At 56.2% G+C, this 24053-nt stretch overlaps 6 protein-coding genes across 6 annotated transcripts; 3 read left to right on the forward strand and 3 right to left on the reverse strand.

The window, feature by feature from the left end:
- Window positions 1-1209: 1209 nt before the first annotated feature.
- SLS55_002636 (uncharacterized protein) lies at window positions 1210-1954 on the reverse strand (the record flags this gene model as incomplete). Its single annotated transcript, XM_066774117.1, has 2 exons — window positions 1210-1711; window positions 1869-1954. 2 exons carry the CDS (start codon window positions 1952-1954, stop codon window positions 1210-1212), a joined length of 588 nt encoding a protein of 195 aa, XP_066636684.1.
- Window positions 1955-2996: 1042 nt separating this feature from the next.
- On the reverse strand, window positions 2997-7996 carry DNF3 (drs2 neo1 protein; the record flags this gene model as incomplete). The annotated part of the gene is made up of 2 exons (XM_066774118.1): window positions 2997-7966; window positions 7990-7996. 2 exons carry the CDS (start codon window positions 7994-7996, stop codon window positions 2997-2999), a joined length of 4977 nt encoding a protein of 1658 aa, XP_066636685.1.
- A 1421-nt stretch (window positions 7997-9417) lies between these two features.
- SLS55_002638 (uncharacterized protein) lies at window positions 9418-11268 on the reverse strand (the record flags this gene model as incomplete). The annotated part of the gene is made up of 1 exon (XM_066774119.1): window positions 9418-11268. One exon carries the CDS (start codon window positions 11266-11268, stop codon window positions 9418-9420), a length of 1851 nt encoding a protein of 616 aa, XP_066636686.1.
- A 1235-nt stretch (window positions 11269-12503) lies between these two features.
- SLS55_002639 (uncharacterized protein) lies at window positions 12504-14696 on the forward strand (the record flags this gene model as incomplete). The annotated part of the gene is made up of 4 exons (XM_066774120.1): window positions 12504-13134; window positions 13301-13930; window positions 13982-14077; window positions 14317-14696. 4 exons carry the CDS (start codon window positions 12504-12506, stop codon window positions 14694-14696), a joined length of 1737 nt encoding a protein of 578 aa, XP_066636687.1.
- A 714-nt stretch (window positions 14697-15410) lies between these two features.
- Window positions 15411-16252, forward strand: SLS55_002640 (uncharacterized protein; the record flags this gene model as incomplete). Its single annotated transcript, XM_066774121.1, has 3 exons — window positions 15411-15500; window positions 15590-15701; window positions 15789-16252. The coding sequence occupies 3 exons, from the start codon at window positions 15411-15413 to the stop codon at window positions 16250-16252; spliced, it is 666 nt and encodes a 221-aa protein (XP_066636688.1).
- Window positions 16253-17680: 1428 nt separating this feature from the next.
- Window positions 17681-20900, forward strand: SLS55_002641 (uncharacterized protein; the record flags this gene model as incomplete). Its single annotated transcript, XM_066774122.1, has 4 exons — window positions 17681-17782; window positions 17898-18344; window positions 18503-19761; window positions 19817-20900. 4 exons carry the CDS (start codon window positions 17681-17683, stop codon window positions 20898-20900), a joined length of 2892 nt encoding a protein of 963 aa, XP_066636689.1.
- Between the last annotated feature and the right edge of the window lie 3153 nt (window positions 20901-24053).

A 24053-nucleotide genomic window follows, 5' to 3' on the forward strand; every position in this document is an offset into this window, starting at 1 on the left:
CTGCGAGCGTCGAGAGCGGGGTGCTGTCGGCGTCTTTGCCCTTGGTGCGCCAGCGCGCTTCGTGGGCGGGGAGGATGGCGCAGCGGCGGCCGTGGGGCCCCCCGTCGTAAGGCGGCGGCGGCCATAGTGGTGGCTCGGAGCTTGCGTGGGAGATGGTGTCGGCGTTGTCGTGCGTCTCGGCTTGCTTGTGATCTGCGGCGGGGGTTGAGGTCGGAGGTGGGGCGGCGGCGGCGGCATCGGGCGGGGGATCTGCTGGCTGCAGCAGCGGCTCTGCGGCGGGGATGGACGAGCCGCTCCGGCTCCGCAAGGAGGGCGATCGCATGGTTGGTTGATTGATGACTTTGCGAGAGCTGCGGGGAGCGAGCAGCTTGTCGGGTAGGTTACATGGCTTTTTGTGTGGAGAAGGAGCTGCCCTGACACGCTGTTTCCAGATGATCAGCGGATCAGCTGAGCCGTTGGGTGTCGTTGGTGGCGCAGCGGGGCGGGATCGAGCGGCACGCGGGCGAGCTAGGCAGCAGCGTTGGGTCAAGCGTGGTTGTCGGTTTGAGTTTGTATCTGCAACACCATCGCCTGGGGTCAAACATTTCATCACGACTGCGCGTGAGTTTGCCTAAATTTGTTGAAAAGGCACAACTATGCCATGAATTATTGAAGCGAGGAGGTGGACGTGCATGTTTTCCAAAAGCGTCAAGACAAACATTCGGGCAAGAACTTCGTCCCGTCGTCGTTGACGCAATCTCAAGCTAACGGATCTCGTAGCGTATCGTCTCATCAGTGTAGAGCAGGGTGGTGGCGGCCCCAAGACCTGCCCATCTCGGTTAGACCGCTCGGCCCGACACCCGCTCGCCTGCTTTATCTTCACTCTACTTTCATCAAATTGAGGAAATGATCGATTGCTACCAATGACTAGCACATGGCCAAATTGGCTGAACCCATTATTCCTCTTTTTTTTTTTCCATTTTTGGGGAGGGGCGATGGGGAATTGGGGAAGGAGGAATGAGGATAATAGGTGTAATTTGGGGGGTGGGGTTGAAAGGAAAATACATGAAACAGCATAAGGCCGTGAACGAACATCGTTACTGCATATCTCGGGTCCGTTTCCTTTTCCAAGCGCGAAAATACATAACAGCAAAGAATGAAGAGGGACAGGAAGGAAAACAACAAATGAAACTCATGATGATGCTTGGTCAGCGTTCCTCAGACGGAGCCTCAAGCGTGGCCCTGTGCCTGCACTGTACCCGAGGGAATACCGTTGCCGGCAGCTTGTTGGCCAGGATGAACCTTCCGAAGGTGGCTCTGGAGCTTGTCGCGGCGGTAGAACGCCTTGGTCTGGCGGCTGAATGGACAGCTGCCGACCGGGCAAGGGAAGACCTCGGTCCGGTTGTGCTTCCTCATGTGGCGCTCGAGCTCATACCTGCGCATAAAGCCCTTGGAGTTGCAGCCGGCAACGGTGCAGTTGAAGGGCTTGCCGGTGCTTCCAGTTGCCGTGGCAGTCACTTCAGTCGCAGCAGGCGCAACCAGATCTGCCATCTGGAGCATGCCATCGTCGATCAGGTTTGGGAATTGTCCCAACTGGTAAAGGTCCTGCCATGACGTAGACTGATCATGTATGGCTCCCTGTAGAGCTTGAGGCTCTGGGAAGTCCAAGAGCTCATTGTGATACTGTTGCTGGTGTGGACCCCCGGTATGTGCATAAGGGAGATCGCCGGATCTGTCGTCGAGCAAGGGCCATGCAAGGTCGTGATGATGATCACTTTCATCCATTGGCTGGATTGCCTCGAAACCCTCTAGCGTAAACGGGTGCCAAGCGGTAGACAAATGCCAAGCGGTGTAACTGAAAAGTTAGTAAAAAAAAAAAAAAAACTCACAGCATCAAATCGGAGCTGAAGTCTTCCTGCAGCCACGCCTGCGTGGCGTCAGAGTTCTGATTGCTGTGTCCGGTGAATTGGTCCATGATTGGCTTCCTGCGTTGTGCGTGGCGCCCGAAGGTGCAGCAAGGGCGAAGTGAGCTGCGGAGGGCAAATTGCCAAGACCAAGGAGGACAAACGGGTGGAGTGAGACTTGACGAGGCTGAACTTGAGAGTTTCTGATTGGTCGAAAGGAGGTCGGAGTGAGCGGCAAACAGAGAAAAGTCGGAGTGGGCAGGCTATGCATTCATATGCTCTTGTGAGGCTTTCTGCCTGGTTTCGGAAGGGCAAAAAAGTGAGGCTGATGACATGTGTCTTGCAGCAGATGCCGCGCAGCAATGCGGAACCGCAGCAGGTGGCCGAAGATCTAGTATCTCTAAGCTTCACCGAGGAGGCTACACTCTTTATGCAAGGGTAGTCGATGGATCATGTCGTCGTGATAATAATGATGGTGGTGATGAGGAGCAGTTTCCGGCGTGTGATCTGAAAGCCGAACGGGTCCTTCTACTTGCTGTTCGGGAAGTCATCTGTTTTGGCGGGGCCTTCATTTACGGGAGGGGCGCGTGTGATGACTTGACCGTGTCGGGCTTGATCCTCGTTCCCAGCGGGCGACGAGATGGCGAGTACTGCCGCGCTGGCGTCTTTAGTCGTTGCGGAAGGGTATGGAGGCGTCAAGTTTCTCGAGCAGTGTGTAGAGACTTGGACTGTGATGATTACTTAGCAGAATACTTTTCCTGATGCAAGTTAATGACGACTCAAAGTCAATATTCTCCACACACACGATAAAGTTGAACGATCACAATACCTATGATATATCTTCTATCCATCCTCCTCCGATAGATACAGTATCCCCAAAGGTAAGTAAGCAAGTTATCCTCCCATCTACTCACATATCCTCGAAACGATGCTTCAACATATAAAGACATCCGCCCAGTAAAACTCAAGAAAAGAAGAAGCCAACGCCACTCCACCCCCCATCATCCTAATTTTCCGTCAAAAAAGGAGAGAAACCTCGTCGGGTTCGGTATCATATGACGAAAGAAAAAAGGCAAGCAAACAAGCAAAGAGCAATCCAAGCAAACACCCCCCCTACTTCAACGTCTCGCTCCTCTTCACGCCCCCAAAGCCCCTCGCAAGCATCTCGTGAATCTCCAAGCTGGTCCTGGGCCTGCTCCCGCTCCCCGCGATCCCTTGCTCCAGATCCACCTCTTCCTCCCGCTGATCCCTCAGCTCCCTTTCGCGTTGCTGCTGCTGCTGCGCATCCGCCAACTCATCCGGGCGATTCCTCAACAAGTCCCTCACCTCGCCCTCCCTCCTCTCTTCCTCCTCCACCGTCCGCGTCTTGCCGATGCGGTTCGCCTCCTGCTGCTGCTCCACCGTGAGGACGGCCTCCAACTCCGCCTCTTCCACATCACCCTCATCGACATCGCTATCGTCATCCCTCTCTACAAGGCCGAACCAATCCCACTTCTTCCCCTTCTTCTTCTTCTCCGACAACAGAGACTTCTTCTTCTTCCTACGCTCCGCCGCCGGCGCCGGCTCGCCCTCCCTCCCAAACCGTTCCCACCCCTGCGCCAGCTCCTCCGCCGCCGCGTCCTCGAAGCGCGCCCTGATGGCTCCATCCTTCTCCAAGACCTGGAAGCGATCGACGTCCGTGGGCCAAAACGCCGCGCGGGCCGTCTTGACGCCCATCTCGAAGACGGCAACACAAGTAACGATCATGACGAGGGTGAGCCACCACAGGGCGTTGCGGCCGAAGCGCTGCGCGTCCCACAGGCCGTCGCGAACGTAATAAATCGACTCCGTCTCCTTGTACGACGACGCGAGAATGATGCACCACAGGAACCAGCCGCCGACCGACAGGACCGCCGAAAACGCCGCGGTCGCCGTCTTGGCGTGCATCTCCAGCCCCTGCAGCTTGAAGGTGATGAGGACGACGACGGCCGTGTAGCTGAGGGTGCCGAGGGCGTAGATGCTCTGGTCGTTGGTGAAGACGGCCTGGGCGTACAGGCCGAGCATGCAGAAGAAGATGATGACCATCTCGCACGACGCCATGAACATCCAGCCGAGGTAGATCTTGAAGTTGAAGCCGCCGTTGCGCTGGCCCTTGGTGTACAGCTCGGGCACCGCGATGAGCGTGGCCGGCGACAGGTCCTTGTCGAAGATGCCGAGGATGATGACCGGCAGCGACGTGAAGAGCGTGTTGAACATGCTCAGGCTCCACGACTCGTACAGGCTGGTGCCCGTGTAGCCGACCCACCGCTGGTACAGCGCCTGCGTGAGGTAGAACAGGAATTCCTTCCAGAACGTCGCGACCGTGTATTTGCACGTGCGGATGTAGTTCCAGCGTCCGTGCACGAGCAGCAGCTTGGTCAGGAACCTGAACTGGGCCATCGAGTAATCCGACACTCTTGCCGCCTGCAGACCTTCCTTGCCCGTGATGCCGATGCCGACGTGCGCCTCCTGGATCATGGCGATGTCATTTGCACCATCGCCGATGGCCAGGGTGATTGACTTCTTCACCTTCTTCCTCACCATGTTGACGAGACCTGCTTTCTGACTGGGGCTGGCACGGCAACAAATGACCGAATCCGCAAGCACGGCGAGGTCGAAGAACAATGAGTACACTGGCCGGTCGTTTTCGATCATGGCGAGAGTCTGACCATCAACGACGACAACTGAGTGGGCAACTTTGCCTTCGCTGATATCCACAATCGCGGTAGCGATGCTCTGCTCAACCTCGCCAACCTCGTGATCCAAGATGGTGAGCGAAGAGTAGTCCTTGATCAAGCGGCAAGAGTGGCCGATGTTGATGGCAGTCTCCCGCTTGTCTCCCGTAAGCATCCACATCTTGATGTTGGCCCGACGGAGCTTGTCGATCGTCTGCGGGACACCATTCTGAAGCTTGTCCTCGATTGCAGTTGCGCCTGCGAGATCCAGATCCTGCTCAATCATCTCACCAGCCCGCTCGATCATGATCTGGCGGTCAACGAGACTGGTAGTGGCGTCAAGGTAAACCTTCTTCCAGGCCTGGTATTCCTGTTCGTCGAGGAAGCGGAAGCCATACAGCAATGTACGGAGACCCTCGGTTGAGAAGTCGTTGATGTGTTGGAAGCACCGTTCGAAGACGGTTGGCTCATCCACAACAAGAGCCTCTTCAACGAGCTCGTCCTCGTCATCAAGCTGCATTGAGCTGCGTGCCTCCGATATAGCCATCGACTGGCGTCCGTTGAATTGCGCAGACGGGCGTGGAGAGAACTGTGCAGACGGTCGAGGAGAGTAATACATGCTTTGCTCTTCCACGGAAGACACATCGATCTCCCTTTCTCTATCGTTGAGCCACTCGTTCAGTTCATCCCTAATGGGCTGCATATGGGTACTTCCCATGCTCTGACGGCTTACCCCTCCAATACTCTTGCGGTTCATGTTGAAACTCGGACGGCTCATGCTGGGACGGCTCATACTCTTACGTTCGATCTGCTCGCTTCTCCGGGCAATAGCGACCTGGGCTTCCATGCTCTTTCGTTTGTTCGCTCTGCGTTCGATCTCGACAACCTTCTGATGAGCTAGTGAAGCGTTCTTGAGGCGTTGCATGATGATTGAGTCGGCACCCTTGCACAAGAGGCAGACGCGGTTGTCAGGAAAGCGTACAATCGCGGACATCCTCTTACGCTTGCTGGAGAACTCAATGACATCAAGAACTTCAAAAATCTCAACGACGGGTTCACCGTCAGCAGAAGGGAAGCTTTTCAAGGTGATCGTCCCAATATCGCGATCGATGAGCATGAAGCCAAGCTCTTGGGCAGCCTTGACGAGAGCCAGTTCGTCTGGAGAAGAAGCCTGGAAGTCGACGGATCCATCTTTACGTTTCTCTGGCAGACATGTATGACACAAGGCGATTGAGAGCAGGAACATCCGGGCCTTCTTGGCGAAGACGGTGTAGGGTTTGCGCTGGATGTACTTGATCAAATCCGATGTCAAAAGCTCCGACTGGGGCTTAGATGGACGGGCAGAAGAAGTCCACTGACTCTCCTGTGCCTCAGCGGCCTCAGCGGCCTCCGTGGCGGCCTCACTCCCAAGAGCCTCGAAACCATCCTGGTTTTCGGGCTTCAGGGCTTGCTTGACGGACGCGAGGCTCTTCCTCAGAGGCTTCTTACCTTTGTTCTTCCTCTTATGCGTCGGACGCCTGACAAGTGGGCTCTCATTCTGTTCCAGATCGTAGTTGTGGAGCCATGCAGTTCCGGCAACGGACATCTTACGGAACTTCATTGAGTTGTCCGTAAGCGTACCCGTCTTATCCGAGAAAACGTAGCTGACTTGGCCCAATTCTTCGTTGATGGTAGACGTGCGAGGCTCAAAGGGTGTGTTGCTTTCCTTGTGGTACATGTCGATGTCGTTCAACATCCACATCTGCCACACCTTGACAATTTCCAAACTGACGTAGAGGGAGAGGGGAATCATGGTGTTGAACATGATGATGTACGATGCCAAAATTGGGAAAAAGGCAACGCTTGCATCTGTCAAGTACCACGCGTCATCTTCCTTCTTGCCTGACCAGATTTGATAAGCGACGGTGTTGAAAATGGCCAGGAGAATGACGAAAATGACGACGATGATGACAATTCTGTTGACTATGGTTTGTAGAGCCGGAGCCTTGATCCTTGGGTTCTTGTTAGCGTTCATGCGGATCTTGCAATCTTCGCCAGAGTAGATGACCATGCCGACAGCTTCAGGGGTGTTCCTCAGGATACTGCCACGGTACATAATCTCGACATTGGTCAGAGGCGCCGTCTCTCCGTTGTACGTCACTCGACCTTCGAAGTTGTACAGATCGGTGTTGGGGTCCTCTACAACAAAGTGTGCCCGGCATGAAGCAACCTTGTTGTCCGTGTCACACGTCTTTGCCAACAAAGCGGCCGTCTGCTTGCTTTTCAAATTGGTCTCGCCGTCCAGAGCCATGGTTTCAACATAGGCAATTCCATTGGCCCCAGTGGAATGGAGGAGGACCAGATCCGCAGGAGCAGCCTCATCGCGTTCAAGTTTGACAACGTCGCCAACTTTGAGGTCCTTCCATTTTGTCTTTGCCCAATGGGTCGGGCCGAGAGAAGGGGTTGTCGGGTCGTTCTCGGGATCGGTCCCTGACGCTTCTTTATCCACAGGTTTGTATGCGTGTAGGACCTTGCATGTCCGGCTGTTCTCGGCTTTATCCAGGCGGTATCTTCGAAGATCATCGTAACCTTCCTTCCCAATTGAAAGAGAGACAAAGAAAAGTAGGGGGACGATGGTGGTAAACTGGCCAGTGGTACTGAGGCCGGGTATCATCTGCAGAATGGAAACGCACAAAAAGTAGAAATTTGCCAGCTTTGAGAACTGCGCGATGAGCTGGCGAGGCAGAAAGTTCCAAACGTTGTAGCGACTCGAGCGAATAGTGTTGGGAACATAGGGCTTCCCAATTCTTTCGTCAATCAATGTCTTCTTCCGTGATGCATCCAGGTCGATGTGTCTGCCATCCTTGCTAGGAGGGATCTCCTTGATACGAAACACGAATTTCCGTAGCTTTTCCGCATTTTCCTTAACGGTCTTCACGATGCTCTTCCGTCCTTCCTTTTCGTTGATCCAAGATTCATAGTTCGGCAGGGCGGAAATCCCTCTCAGTGCCGACTTCTCATCTGCTCTCTTTTGCGATTGCGGTGCCGGCTCAGCAGGAGCACGAGGTGGTGACACTTCAGCCTGTTCGACACTGACGCTAGGGCCGTCAACCGACGGCTTCTTCGGTTGGCCGCATGCGGCTGACATTGGTGGAACCGGACTGGAGGAAGATGCCGCATCCTCCAGTTCTATCACACTCCCTGGCGATGCATTCGGGTGCTCCACATTGCGGCGGAACAGCGAGCTCCGGAGCGAATATCCTCTGTTGCGTCCCGTTGGCGAAAGCGGCGACAGCCTCGAGCGAGCGGTTTCCGGAGCAGCCGTCGAGTCCTCCGTCGCCGCATTCGCAGGCGCAGTATTCACCGAAAGATTTGGCGTGCCTGGTCTTTCCAGCTGCCCCATGGGCGTTCCTGGCAGTGCCGCGGGCGGTAACCTGCCATTGCCATCGGCAGCGGGGCCTATGTCGCCCGGAACCGCGGTCCGCTCGAAATCGGTTGAGAAGCGAACTCTGGTAGCGCGCTCGGTCGGCGGGACGTTCGTCGGTGAGGTGGGCAATTCGGCGCTGTCGACGGCAGAGGCGCGCTGGCGATGCGCAGCAGCGGGATCCGTGAAGACTCGGCGGCCTGACCTGTCGAGATCGTGCATGCCGGTGCCGGCGGTATTGGCGGACGACGCGGCATCGTCAAGGTTCGCGCTCTCGTGGGCGTGTGTCGAGTGTCTGCGACGCATGTCGGGCAGCCCTGGGCTCGGTCGGTCGGCGTCGGCGCCGGTCATGCTCTGGTGTGGTGTTCACAGGTGCGGCTCATCAGGGAATGCGCGCGTGCTCAATCGCAGTCGGTGTGGGCGGGCATGTGCAGCAAATGACGTCGTGGGCCGGGGTCCGTGGGTTGAAGAAGCGCAGAGCGAGCGGAAACCGCAGTCAGGACAGATGGTGAGAGGAGCAAGGCTGCATCGGAAGGGTTGGGAATACGCTCAATCGGGTACGAGGACGAGAGGCCGGCTGGGGCGCAGCAAGCTGGTGCTTCTGGAAGGCCCAAAGAGGCCTCGTCAACCTGCAGCTGAGCAAACGGCGGCCTTGGGACGCCGAGGCACCAACCCTTGCACAACCCTCCGCCACTGGCTGGCCCCGCCCTGCCCTCCGCTTGTGTCCAACGTTCACACCTAATTATAGCCTCCCGGCGTACGCCCCTCACTGGCCCACCCTTCTGCAGGAACGCTCCTTTGTTGCCTTTCAGCAATCGCCGCCGACAGTCCTATCGTTTCCGGCCGCGTGGTCGTTTCAAGGCTGCGCGTTCGTCTCCAATGCGCAAGTCATGGAAAGCTTAGCTTAAGCCGGGGCCGAGCATCACGCGCCTGGCACTGTGCGCATCGCGAGCCTCGTGGGCGGAGAGCGGCAGCCTGCAATGTGCGCCCTGTGGAGAAGAGCCTCCTTGACGATCATTTCAGCACATCAAGTCAACACAGGGGATCGCACTCTGGACAACAAAAGGCAATTATCTCCACTAAGGAGTGAATCAGCTACGCGCCCACCACCGACTACACAAAGGAGAGCCAAAACTGGTTCCACGCGTCCAACACTTTGATACCAAAAGAATATGAACCGATCCGTGACTGACGAAGACGAATCAATTTTTGTCCGTCCACCGAGCAACCGATATAGAAAAGGACCCTCCAAGAACTCCCACTAACTGTAAGATTCCGCCAAAGAGTTTCAAAAACGGATGAGTCGTCCCATGTCATTAGTTCTTTGATGCACACAAACTGAATCTCTGTCCCTGCGCCGTGCCAAATGCTGAATAAATGGGTATGATGACTGTGACTGTAAAGAAAAACGTCCAGGCTGGACGTGGCCGCCGCACGCTTATTGTTGCGCCGCGACACACCAGTGCCGGTGGTAGACCCACGCGCTCTTCTGGCACTCCTTGCTGCAGTACTTGGTCCGACGGCAGCGGCGGCATTTGGCAAACTGGCGCGTATACTCCTCCCACTTGCCGCACTGGTAGTAGGCGCACTGCCTGATGCCGCCGCGGGAGTCGTCCTTGCGGCAAAGGTTACGCATTACCACGCCCGCCCAGTATTGCATGTCCTGGGAATGATGACGGACGGTGAATTTCTCCACCAGGGGGAAAATGTTAAAATCGTCGGGCAGCAAGTACTCCTCTTCGCACTCGTCGTCTTCCTCCGTCACCGACATCGAGCCATCCCCATCGAGAAGGCTGAGCTCCTTGCCGATCCGGAGTCTTGGCACCAGGTGTGACTTCTGGAAGTACGAGCGGAGGTTGCAGTACTTGGAAACATATGCTAGCAACTGAAGGGACATGAGTACGTCCTCGTCCCGGGGCATGGCAGCAAGCACTCCAGCGGTCGCATTGCGGTCCTGCACCGAGCGCGGATACCAGTTGGCTTGCATGCCCGTGGGTGGGGTTGCGTTTGCTACAGTGATGGTTGGCTGTACAGGTGAGAAACCCAAGGGGCCTGCCGCTTGAGTTGCTGCCGGGTTGAGAATACTGCCATCGATAGCAGACCGATGGGTAATGTTAAAGGTTTCAGCATCCGTGGCTTCAGAAGCCGGTGCTGTGAGCCCAACCGGCGTCGCGCCTGCGTCGAGCATCTCCTCGTTATCAACAATATCCTGCATGTTTATTTCGTTCTGGATGCCGACGATGGGCTCGCCGGCGGATCCTGCCGCCGCGGAGTCTTCAGCAACAATCTCCTCGACCTGACCATCGTTGTCTGAATCGCCCGAGGTCGAGACTTGATGGCGGATGGATGGCCTCCTACGGGTTCTGGCGACGGCAATCTCGGACCTAGATGACCCTGGCTGGGCAACAGCGTTGGGTGTGGTGGGCGATTCGGGCTGTGACGTCATTTCACGCTGCAAGGAGGGGAGCATTGAAGGAAGACGATCGGCATCTCTAACGGGGCGGAGTCCGAAGGATTCCGGAGTATCTAAGTTAGAGACGCCGTTATGGAGGGCTTGGGTAGTCTGCTGACGGCTCGAGCCGCTCCTGGGAGCGAGGTTGTGCGTCCGGTTGTCGCTGCGATGATGGTGATGATGGTGGTGTGACCGGGAGAAGGTGGTGCGTTCCGGGGGAGAGCTTATGGCGAAGGCCTGTGTGGCGACATCCGTGACTTGGGTCTCCATCTGTGGTTGAGGGAAGGGAACTGGCTGCGGGATTTCAATCGGCGGCGGGGCGTGACGGCGCGAGCGCTCTGAGCGGTGGCCGAGACCGGGGTTCAAAGGATCTCCAGCTCTACCATAGTGTCGCCCGGACATGCCGAAGCGGGGATTGCTGCGCTTGTACTCGGCTTCGGCCTTCTCCCGACACTTATCGATGACACGGATGTAATTGTCCAGAACGGTCGCAATTACCGGGACCATGTCGGCCTCCACCACCCTCGTCCTGACAGCCTCAGAGCCTCGGACACCGATGTTGACGACGCACTGGAAAGCGAGGTTCCACTTCCAGATGTCCATCATGTCCTTGCTCCGCCCCTCCTTCAATATGCAAACCAAGCGCTCGACACCTCCATCGACGGTGAGAATGTCACGGATGCGGGCCGAAGAGGTGGTGAGGTAAGCGAGGTGGTTGAGCGAGTTGATGAGAGGAAGAGTGGAGGTGCAGTCGAGCGCCCGGCGGTCATAGAGGGCGGTGGTGATTCCGACCGAGGCCTTGTTCGAATTCGGGATGCTGAAGTTGACTTCGCGCATGGTTGCGGCTTGGGATGGGTGCTGCTATGTGGTTCCCTAGTGCTGGCTGGATGACGAGTGCCCGGAAATGAAGAAAGAGCTGGAAGGCGCTCCGGTTAGCAGAGGGGCATCGGTCGCGTCGACAGTGGCAGATTACGCACCCAGTAACGCCAGCAATGCAAGTGAACAAACGCCCGTTCCTGAAATCAAACACGGTGTCAGGCGTGCGCCAATCGGCTATGGTATGCGGCGTCGGGTCGAGTCAAAGGCGCCACTGGGATGGGGCTGAGGTGGAGCGTGCGATCAGAGCAGAGGATGACAGAACAACATTCGGAGCGGTCGGGCGACGGGCGAAGTCACACCGGGCACGGGGGCAAGACCACACGACAGCGTCGATGACCTGCGGCAGCTCTTGATGATGTTTGCTCTCCTGAGGGGGCCACGTCGGGACGGCGCACGAGCCGTGGCGATGGCGCGCTGCCTTGAACCTCGAGCGGGCGAGGTGTCGAGCGGGGCGTCAGACGCGGCGATGAGGGTCGTCGAGGCGGCGGGAGGGAGTAGCAGATGCAGCGGCGCGTGGGCGGAGGATGGACGGGTTGGCGAGAGTGAGGAGTCTGGCGTGGGCAGACTGGGTGTGCTGCGCTGTAAAGTGAGGAGGAGGCTGCCTCTTGGCGCCCGACTGAGATTACTGCTTGGCCTTCATGCTCTCGCCCGTGGCTTGGCTAGCCGATGATTAATAGCTTACGGGCCCCGGAAGATGCGAAATACTGCGTGTCTCAGAACAACGAAGCCAATCATAATTTCCGGCCCAGGCGTATTTCTCTCGATGGAGCTGGCGCGCCGTCACTGTCAGTCTGCCGGCCCAGGACCACGCTTCGCGCGCCGAACAAGCGCGATGCATCGCTGATTGCTCAGATGGCCTCCACACCGCCAGCGCACGCTGCCGTCGCAGTAAACGAGCCTCGCGCTCGCCCGCGCTGCATGCCGCCGCCACCGCCGCCTGCAAGCTCCACTGCGCGCCAGTCTCAGACACCCTGATGCGCGACCAGCGCCTCGGCTAGCCCCCCTTAGAGCGAACGATACGGGCGCTCAATCTAATTCTGGCGTCTGACAATAACCCTTCTTCAGCTGGCTCCCGGGTCAACCCCTTCTGCCGGCCGCACATGACGCCATGAACACCGCCGTTGCTGCTGCTGCGCTTCTTGGCTAGCACTGTGCGACCGTGTTGTTTTTGTTCAGATCCTCGCCGCGCAGCCATGGCCGAGCCGACGGTGCGCGACTTCTACACCCCGCCCGCTGCGCCCGCGGCCGGCGGCACCTCGCCCAACCCGGACTCCCTAAACACCAGCAGCCCCTATGATGTCGAGGCCCAGCGGTCGCCGCACTCGCCGCGCACCAGTCGCGGTCGTCGCGAGAGCGCGGCATCCGCCACCGGCACGGATGCGGATGCCAGCGCCCGCTACTCGCTAGACAGCTCCACCGTTGCCCAGAGACGTCCGGTCCGTTCCAATACGGTGAAGCACTACCGCAACTCCCCCACCCGGCCCGTCTGGGAGGAAGAGCCCGGAGCCGAGCCGGGCATCGACACAGCCAAGACCGAAGCCGATCGCCGGCACGCCCATCTGCGAGAAGACTGCACCATTACTGTCGTCGACTTTTCCGACGAGTACATGGAGAAGCAGACCTTGGACAACGATTCCCTCGAAGAATTTCTGGAACGCCCGCGCGAAGAATGGGCCACCTGCCGCTGGATTAGCGTCAACGGCCTCAGCTGGGATGTAATCAAAGTGCTGGGCAACCACAAGAACCTCCACAGGCTTGCAATTGAAGATTTGATGAACACTAGGGGCAGAACAAAGGCCGATTGGTATTCTGACCATGCTTTCTGTAAGTTCTGAGCATATTCCCGCAAGTGCCATACACGTCGATTGCCTATCGCCATGGATGTACGACGATCAAACACTGTCTCGTTTAGGCTCTGAACTGCGTCTGCGGCGCCGGGGCCACGGCCAGCCTCAAGTGTGTTCTCTAGAAAACTGACTTTACTCTGCAGTCCTCATGACCCTTCAGAAGCTTGTCCAGACGGGCAGTTCGTCGGACAGTTCTTCGGACAGCGAGTCCGAGACTGAAAACGCAGTGCGGCAAGAGAAGGAAAACCGAAAGTGGTTCAAACGGCTGAGTAAGCGTCGAAGGCCATCCGATGATGGGCATTCCCTGCAAACTATCAACCGAAAGGGCGGATACACGCTCGAGCGGAAGGATTCGTATCTCTCGCCAAGTGCCATGGCGAAAGCAAAGCCCACGCACAAATTCCGGACCCTTCAGCGATACCGCGGTGGTCCCAACATCGAGCGGACCGAGTATATGGAGCGGCACTCTGCCCTCTCGGACAAGCACCTTGCTGTCAGCGTGGAGCAAGTTTCAATGTTCCTCACCAGCGACAACACTTGCATCTGTTTCTTCGAACACTCTGCTGAAGATGTGGAGAAGCCGATCTTGACTCGCCTGGAGGCTCCAGATACCATCTTGAGACGCAGTGCCGATGCCAGTATGATGATACAGGCCTTGATCGACACCATCATTGATTTGGCCATTCCAGTGACGGCTGCATATGAGGATACGATCAGTGACTTGGAGCTTGACGTTCTGACGGAACCGAGCATTGGGCACTCCAAAGCATTGTGTAAGTTGCCCGCGCCTAAGCCAAACCTATTTGTGCTGATTAAATGTGCAGATATCATGACGACAGAGCTTTCTGTGCTTCGGAACAGAATCCAGCCCATCATGGGTCTGATCAATGCTCTACGTGATCATAAAAAGGAGCCCATTTGTAAGCTCGACAACACGACAAGCACTTAGACATGGCGAGCTAACAGGCGTAGCAACTCATCATGTCGGGAAGCCCGCACGCAGCACTGCAAGTGTAACGATCAGCGCTCTTGCGCACACGTACTTGGGTGATGCTGAGGATCATTGCATCATGATATGTCAAGCCATCGACGAGATGCGCAAATCTGCAGGCCAGTACTCGCATTCACGAGACTTGGACTATCGACTGACTTCTTGTAGACGACATGATCGATCTCATCTTCAACATAATGAGCACTTATCAGAACGAAAGCATGCGTCAGCTGACGGCTGTGACCATTTTCTTCCTGCCTCTAACCTTCTTGACCGGATACTTTGGCCAGAACTTTGAGCAGTTCTCGGCCATTAAATACAGCGACAAGTTTTTCTGGTACATCGCCATCCCCGTCATGTTTGTCACATCAATTGGCATGATGCGAGAGATGATCGTTCGGTGGTTCCAGAAGAAGTTCCAAAGACGACAAATCTCCAAGTCTCGCAAGAAGCGAGGTGTCAAGAAGCCCCAGTTAGAAACATGGAAAGCTGGCGGGATGCCAAAGCCGAGGCGGACGGACACGGTGTGGAGAGAGCCAACATTGTGAGCAGGGATCAGACTTGGACCGACACGCCCAGCGTTTCCATTCCAGACCATTGGATACCCTCTTGTTATCACAGCGAGCGTAGTCTGTTGTCGCGCACAAGTGGAACAGCCAAGTATTCAGGTAGATCATAAAATCGAGCTAAAAAAAAAACATGGAACTGAACTACTCCTTTATGGATCCCTATCAGGGGAAGATTGCAGTGGGGATTTGGACGCTTTGTGGATACTAGTCACCCTAGCACCCTGGATATGTGAAACTATAAGGCTTAACTGAGTTCTGATCTTCATAGCAGCGACGCTTCGACTACGAGCTGGCCATGCCGCTCCTCGGATTTCGGGTTGCTTATCGATAAAAACGCGACAAGCTTTCACAGGGCTGTGTGGCTGTCACGCTGCCACAACAATGCTCCTGGTCACTGGAGTCCTGCGATCTCCCGTGGAACTCTGTCGCGTGTGACAGGGCGACCAAATGCTAGCGCGTAGCTCGATTCCGCGAAACGCATCGAAAACGCTCCGTAAGGTAGGCGGGGTCTTACGGATGACGTCAGAGTGCACTCACTCGCGCAGCGGGGGAAGCTTCGAAGGCTGTTAAGAATTGCAGCCATCTGCAACTCGACTCACGGAAACGCAACAGTCGAACAGAAGAGAGCAGAACGTAGCAGCAACACGCGGTGCTAGAAATCGACCGCCAGACACTACCGAGGCTAGGATCATCATGGAACACATGCCGGTAACGAACAAGGCGGCCGGAGAACCGCTCACCACGAAGAGCCATGTGCTGGAGACGGGTGCGGCGTTGACGCAGGTCAGTCAGCCTTCCTGAATCACTTCGAACGTCGGAAGGGGAAGGGAGAGACCAGGCGAAGGCTGATGCGTCCGTCTTGTTTGTTTCAGGACTTCCGGCCGGTCAAGAACATCTGCGCGCACCTGAACGCCTTCCACGTCTACGCGAACGACACGAGCCGCTTCGTCGAGGCGAACCACTACTGCAGTCACCTGAACGAAGGTAGGTAGATGGCGTTTCGATGCTACCCCCTCTTGGCCCCTGCTGCCAATAAGGACGTGCGCGGTTCTGATGCTGGTTGGTGATCAGATGTCCGCCAATGCATCCTCTACGATAGCCCCGAGCCAAACGCGCGCCTCATCGGCATCGAGTACATGATCACGCCGAAGCTGTACGCGACGCTCGAGCCCGAGGAGCGGCGGTACTGGCACTCGCACGTCTTCGAGGTCAAGTCGGGCATGTTGATCATGCCGCAGCCGTCGGTCGTGGTGCCCGAGGCGGCGTGGCAGAAGGCCGAGTGCAGCGAGATGGAGGACGTGGTCGAGCTGTACGGCAAGGTGTTCCACCTGTGGCAGACGGACCGCGGCGACAAGATCCCGCTGGGCGAGCCGCAGCTGATGACGAGCTTCACGGCGGCGGACCAGTTCGACTTCGAGAGCGCTGTGGGCGACCGCGACAGGAGGTTTGGGAGCGACTACAAAAAGAAGCAGGAGGCTAGGAGCTATATCAAAGAGCCCGAGCCGCATCCAGGTAGGTGCTTCAACGGCCAATGATGAGGCGGATGCTGACGGATGTTAACTGGCAGATGCCGACTGGACGTGGAAGAAGGGGGCGGGTGCGAGTGCGGGATCGACGTAGAATGGGCGTGCTGGTGCCACCACCCGCGCGTTGCGGCCACGGTGGGGATGAGAGGGTTGCGCGGCAGCGGCACTTTAGGACAGGTGGAGTGCTCTTAAATTTCAGGTCAGATGAGCATTCCTTGGGAGTGAAAATAAGGGTCTGATGCCAAGGCTCAGGGCGCGACCGGCTGGAGGAATTGTGGTAGGCGACGGGAGGTGTACGACGTGGAACAATGTCTATAGCCAGACGCCAGCCAATCAGCAGCTGCATGAACGCTCCCGGCACATCCCTGCCGGCCTACCGGGCCCTTCCTCGCGGGTCCCAGCCAACTTGCGTGTTCCTGCATTCCGCGGCCGAGCTATGCTTCTCCTGAACGCTGCCAGCATTCTGGCACGGATACGAGCAATTGTTGCAGTCGGGCGATCGTCATGACGGGGGCAAATTTCAGGCGAAGGGAGCTCGGTCGACGGCCGGGTGACGTGCGCACGACTCCAGAAGCTTCCGTCATCTGGCAGCGGCAGGCGGGCCCGGAAGAAGTCCAGAAGTCCAGAACTGCGCCTGATTACGCTCGCCGATAACACGACGGCGCGGGGGCCTGGTCCTCCGCGTCGCAAAAAAGCGGATACGGCTGGCCCAAGTAGGGCGCGATTAGTGCGCGCTCGATGTGGAGAACTGGTCGGGCTGTGTGGGCGGCGGTGCGTGGTGCGGTGCTTGGCCGACGTGATCGCCCGGGGAGGATCGTTGCGCCGGGTCGAGGGCAGGAACGGGGGTGCTCGACGCGACATCGAGTCTTATTGTAGCGCGTTGGGGTAGCTCGACGGGCACATGTTGGAGGCGCCCTTCTGTTGGGCGCTTGGCCAAACAGCAGGCGGCAGGCGGCATGCGGGCTAAATTTGGCGCTCACGCGCGACAAGGATGGGCTTTTCTTGGGCTGGCGGCCCAGAGCTGGCGCGGCGGATGACAGCATTCGCAGAAATCGGGCGCTAGGGTCTTCTGTTGACGCACGGCGCGACTCCCGCCATCGTATTGCGGGAGAAAGAAGGCACCTGCCCGCCTACGTAACCTTAAGGCCCCGATTGTCGCCTGCTGCCACCGCCCTTGCAGCTGCTCCGGTTCTTCTCCACGCCCTCCGCCCACGCTCGCACGCTTCCACCATACGCAGGGCCCCGGCACTGTACATATCGACCGCGCAACCACCCGCCGCCGCATCAGGGGCCGTGAGTGCTGCACATGTCAATGGCCTAGATACTGCCATACACCACTCGATCCTCGCCGCTCGTTACGCCCGCCTCTCCCGCCATCCCGCGCCCCCGCGCTCCTTCTTTGCTCGCTATCCGCGTCTCTCGTTCCTGCCGCACGCCATGTCGTGGACGCGCGCATCCAGCGCGTCGCTGCTACCCCGTGACGGCGAGAGCTCTACCGACACCTTCCTCCGCCTGATCTCGAACCCGTTCAATACTCAGGTATGTCGTGTGCTCGGCCTTCTCCCCAAACTCTTCCCCAACCTCCTCCGCCGTTGCGATGGACATCCGAACCTGGTTCATAACGACTGCTCACCTCTTTCGTCCACCTTTCAAGGTCAACGAGAGCGCCTTCTGGTCGTCCCTTGGATACTCCGTTGGCGCCGCCATCCTCTTCGCCCTCCTCTTCTGCCTCCTCCGGCCCTACAACAGCACGGTATACGCCCCCCGCCTGAAGGTTGCCGACCAAAAGCACGCCCCGCCCGCCGTCACGAAGGGTGTTTTCGCCTGGGTAGACCCCGTTATCAAGACGCGCGAGCAGCTGCTCATTGAGAAGGTCGGAATTGACGCTACGGTGTTCCTGCGCTTCACCAAGATGTGCCGGAACATCCTGCTCATCTTGTCCGTGGTTGGCTGCGGCGTGTACATTCCGCTCAACTTGATCGAAAACGCGAAGAGTGGCACTCTGTCGCAAGTGGCAACCTTCATGAAGTTTACACCCCTAAGCGTGTGGGGCAAAGCGTGTTGGGCACATGTGCTGCTCGCGTATGTGTTCGACATCACCGTCTGTTATTTTTTGTGGTCCAATTACAAGGCGGTTTATAAAATGCGGAGGGATTATTTCAACTCCACCGATTATCAGCGTGGTCTGCACTCACGGACATTGTTGGTATGGGCTAACGCATACTATGGCACCCGGATCTGATGCTGACAGCGATCCAGGTCACCGACATGCCTAAATCTTACCGCACCGACGAGGGCGTGTGCAGGATCTTGGATGAAGTGAAAGTGACGGACGGCCATCCGCGCGGAGTTATCGCCCGCAACGTGAACGGTCTCCCAGACCTCCTCGCGCAACATGAGAACGCCGTCCGTGAGTTGGAGGTGATTTTGGCCAAATACCTCAAGAACCCGAACCACCTGCCACCGAACCGACCAACTTGCAAGACGAATAGGAAAGACCGTTCACACGCCCCCGGGACAAAAGTAGACGCTATCGACTATTTGACGTCCAGGATCAACAGCTTGGAAGTCGAAATCAAGCTGGTCAGACTCACTGTTGATAACCGGAATGCTCTTTCCTACGGATTCGCCAGTTACGAGAGCATTGAAGAGGCGCATCAGGTGGCATATGCCGGAAGAAAGAAGCATCCTCACAAGTCCTCCGTCAGGCTTGCCCCAAAGCCTAGCGACCTGATCTGGGGTAACCTTCCACTGACGCCTTCTCAACGCCGTGGAAGGGCAATTCTAAACAACATCTGGGTCACCGTACTCACTTTTGTTTGGTGCATTCCCAACGGCCTCATTGCTGTTTTCCTGTCAAACTTGAGCAACATCGGACTTGTTTGGCCCACTTTTCAAACAGAGCTCTCGGCGAACCCAAGGACCTGGGCTGCTGTTCAGGGTATCGCTGCTCCGCTGATTACCACTTTGTTTTACTTCTTTTTGCCTGCGATCTTCAGACGCCTCTCGATAAACGCTGGAGACTACTCGAAAACCTCCCGTGAGCGGCACGTCACTCACAAGCTCTACGCCTTCTTCATCTTCAACAACCTCCTCGTTTTCTCGCTGTTCTCTACAGCCTGGAAGTATGCCGGCGCAGTAATCGACGCGGAGAAGGATCTCAACGTTTGGGATGCACTGAAAGCCGCCGATCCTTGGGCCAACGCCATGACGGCTTTCTGCGACGTTTCCCCGTTCTGGCTCAACTATCTCTTGCAACGTAATTTCGGTGCCGCATGGGATCTGTCACAGCTGGGTAACATGACCTGGGGCTATCTCGTTCGCAAATGCACCAATCCGAGCCCTCGCCGTCTGATTGCGCTTACCGCGCCTCCGCCCTTTGACTATGCCGCATATTACACCTATTTCCTTTTCTATACCACGATTGCCCTCGTCTTCGCGCCCTTCCAGCCCCTGGTCTTGCCTGTAGCTGCCTTTTATTTCACCATGGACAGCTACCTGAAGAAGTACCTCCTGCTGTAAGTGCTGATTGTTCGAGCATTTTCTTTCGCCCTGATACTGATGACTTTGCAGATATGTCTTCTTCACGAAACACGAATCGGGCGGCTCTTTCTGGCGTGTACTTGTCAACAGAATGCTGTTCGCCACATTCTTTTCCAACGTCGTGGCGACACTCTTCATCATTGCCAGGAAGGAAAGCTACACTCAGCTGGTTTGCATGATTCCCACTCTTTTCGTGCTCGGAGGAGCGAAGTGGTACTTCATGCGCACCTTCGATGATGGCATGCACTACTACAGCAAGGGAGTCCAAGTCCCTAAGGATAAGGAGCAAGGTCTTCCGGAGAGGAAGAAGCGTCAAGATCGTGTTGGTGTTCGCTTCGGACATCCGGCGCTTTACACGCAATTGATGATGCCCATGGTCCATGCGAAATCTCAACATATCCTTGGCCAGGTGTACCGCGGCCGTCTGGAAGCCGACATGGATGCGGTTAGCACCGGCTACGGTGACACGTATAACATGGAAGACATGTCCAAGACCCGCGCTGGCAAGCCCGCAGGCCCCAACGCACCGTTCGAACTTGTCAACGATTCGCAGCTGGACTTCGAGAACTATCGCAACCGGCCCGAGTTCCGCTGCGAGTTTGGTGGAGATGGCGAGCTGTACGGTCGTCCGTCAGACATGTCCCGACCCGGTACGCCCGGCACCTTCACGACGGGCTATGGCAGCGACAGCGGCTCCCGTGCCGGCTCTCCCGCCTTCAACTCTCCCTACCGCGGCTCCCAGGATAGCGACCGCACCTTCACCGAGGGCGACCCGCACGCCGCCGGCGCTTCCACCGCTGGCGGCGCCACCTATCCCGCCGGCTACCACCAGCCGCCCGTCCTGGGCATGTCGACCGTCATGGCCAACCAGCCCCGCTCGTACAGCCCGCTGCACCGCATGTCGTCGGAGGACCTCGCCGGGCCGGTGCAAACGCACAACGCCCACGACTTCGGAGCCGCGAACCTCATGGGCGGCGCCGCGCCCATGGGTCGGACGGCGCCGGGCGGATACAGCCGGCTCGACGGTGGGACGGCGCCGGAGATCCTGCAGGAAGAGCAGACGAGTTATGATTTCTTCCGGAAACCGAGAGGGAACGGGCAGAGAGATTTATAAATGCGACGAAACTTTTTTTTTCCTTGTTCTCGCTCATGGCTGTGCGACTAGATGGTGGGGTTTTAGAAGGGGGCATCTTTGCGCGCAAGACTTGTATTCATTTATTTTTGCGAGGATGCGTTATGAGCGGCGTCAGACTTTTTCTTTCCGATGGGAGGGATGGATGGAGGGAGGTAATCTTTTTTTTTTCTTTTTGGCTGCTGCTGCTGCTGCTGTCATCGCGTAGAGCAAGTCGAGCGAAGCGAAGCGAGTCGAGTCGAGGCGAGTGGGGAATGCTGGTATCAATGGGCGGATCTTCTGGCTTGGATCTGTTTTTTCTGGCTTGGATCGTTGCTGGGTGTGTAGCACAGGAATTGGGAGAAAGACATAGGGAGGGGAGAGGCCGGCGGTGCGATACCCGGTCGAGAGTACCTGCTGGGGTGGGCTAACGAGATGTTGTTGCTATATCAGCTTTTTGGCCATATTGTATGTACGATCTTATGAACATTGAAAAACTTGGGTTTTTGAAAAGGGGAGCGGGAATGAAATGGATCAATCAAGGTTGGTTGGTTGCATGGGTGATTGGTTGGTTGGTTGGTTGGTTAGATAGAATATGTGGTGAGGTAGGTCCTCGGTGGACGGAAGTGGAGGGAGGGGTGGATGGAGTAGAGAGAGAATTAGATTTTTTGGTGCCTTGCTGCGAAGTATATTTTAGTTGTGCCATCTTATGCTGGTTTGAGTGATGGGAAGTGTAAGGTACATGTCGGTCTATCTGCCGTTGATGATGATTTCCAAATGGCGAATATGTGTCTAATTAACTAAAGCCGTGACAGCAAGAGATCGGTTCACTGTTAAGATGATTAGGGAATGGTTTTGGCTATTATCTTTTATGGCCGCTCGAGAAGGTAATGGCGGCAAGGTAATCGCTAGGTATCTTTCCGCTTGATAGGTCAGGACCTGCATGGTTACCTGAACTTCCAATTGGTGAGAACGTAGTGGCGGCCGTCGGCTACCGGCCACTTATAATATGCCAGCGCGTCGTCGCCCAGCGCATCGTCCCCAAACCCTCGAGTGTCGTAGACTGAACTCGGGGCGCCGATTCCCCATCCCTAGCACCCCTCGCCGCAGCAGCTTCTGCCTCACGCTTGTACCGCACCCATTACGATTTGGGAGGGCCATAATTAAGTATCTGAATGTTGTAGTCTTTCATAACCCCACTAAAAAGCGCAACTACGTAGGAAGAGTTCACACGACCCCGAGTACTTGGAAATGGTGGGATTATACTGTTTCCGTTGCAACATGTAGATTTGAAGGACTAAACACCAAGGAATTTGTATCACCGCACGCCACACTATCTCCGCACCAAACGCAGCATACATTTGTATTTGCTTTGAACAGACGTTTTTATCTTACCGCCGCCCAGCTGTTTGCCGCTGTGTTAGCTTGGTCATTGGTGTTGTCCGTGCAAAAAGAAATTCGTACCGTGGTGGCCTCCCCGCCAGGCTACACGATCCCGGATTTCCTCCAGGAGATCCGGGTAGCGGCGAAAGATTGCGCTAAGAATCGGTATGAGGTACATTGAGATGAGGGCCAATAGGGCAAGAATGGCTTCGGTGGACCATCCCTGAGCGGTGTTCTGGACCTGGGCGGTAGAGGTGTTTGGTGTTGAGTTGCAAGCTGGAGGCGTGGAGGGGAGCACTGGTGCTATTGCCAGGTGTGGTCAGGGTGGGAATTTCTTCTGGATGCTTTTGCGACGTACTGGCCATTGTTTGGGAGGTATTGTATCTTTGTCCCTCTCGGGGTATGTCAAAGGATGGAAGTTATGAAAAGGCGGAGGAGTATATATGATTCGGAGGCTTCAGGCAGGTCGTCTACACTCACCGATAAAATCATGCGGCGGCTTGGTGATCACCAGGACTGACAACCAATTGGCGTCTGCTCTACTAGTAAGCTGCAGAATTTCTTCAATCCGGGCCCGCGGGGTCCCGCTGATGTCTGCACTCTTTTGCCAATAATAAAGAAGGCTCGCCTCGTCTGAGCATCGTGTCTGACTGCCTTTCTATAACCCCTGCAGCACTAGCCCATCTAGGGGAAGATTGATTGCGTCTGAGCATCGTGTCTGACTGGCTTTCTCCAACCCCCTGCAGCACTAGCCCACGTAGGGGAAGATTGCGTCAGAGCTATGGCTGAAGCGGCAGTGAGGGCGCGCGAATCTGAATTTTGATCTCTGAATGCCAAGTCGGCCGAGCATGTGTATCTGGGTTCCTGAACTCCATGGCTGGCGCTTCCGCGATCGCTGGCGTCTGTCTGCACTGGCACCGGCACTCTCCCGATCACGAAGCCGTCATCATCTGCTTATTATTTCGCCCCAAGTGAGAACACAGCAGAACCAAAAGACGAGCACACTTACTGACAGAAAACAATCGCACCCGGCCTAACAGTCTCCCTTACTCTATCAATGCAGCCAGCCAGTTGACGCTCTAAGCAACTGATGCATCTCCTCTTCCTTCCTGCCAGTTAACCTTCTCTTCTCGGAACGGCTCCACGGCATAGAGAGAACTCGACATAACAGCAAACAAACAAGCAGTTCCTCTAGACGTAAAAATCACCAGATGTGCATAAAGCGAACAGAGCGTAGCCGAACCCGCAAAGAACAGTGGTATAATTGGATCATTTAGAAGAAGAAGAATCCCTAATTTTTTTTCTTCCAGCAGTAAGAAAGGGAGGAAAAGATCAATGAAACCCAAAGCGAAAGTATCGACACGAAGTTCGAGAAGAAGAAGTAGGAGGAAATTTCCCCGGTTCGAGAAAAACAATAAAAAGAGATAGATCGGTCAGCGAGAGGGTATAATACAGCTTCCGTTGAAAATTCGGAAACAGACAAACATCAATGAAAACCACGAAAGAAGGGAGGATGGATGATCCCGTTTAAAAGAAAAATAGACAGATGAAAGATGAAAGAAAATAGTTGTGAGCCCTGACTCCCCCAATCCTGTCTACATCGCTCGAGGAAAGGGTATTAACACTATCGATAAGGCTAGAAAGAAAGGTAAAGAAGACTAAAAACAACGCAAGAAGAGACTAAACCCAAGGCAGACAGGCCCATGCGAAGAAAAGTCTTGCAAGTAACGGTGAAAAAAACTTGAATCTTTTCTTGTCATGTCTGTTGCTCTT

Source organism: Diplodia seriata, assembly GCF_021436955.1.
Source record: "Diplodia seriata strain FDS-637 chromosome Unknown scaffold_2, whole genome shotgun sequence".
Taxonomy (NCBI): Eukaryota; Fungi; Ascomycota; class Dothideomycetes; order Botryosphaeriales; family Botryosphaeriaceae; genus Diplodia; species Diplodia seriata.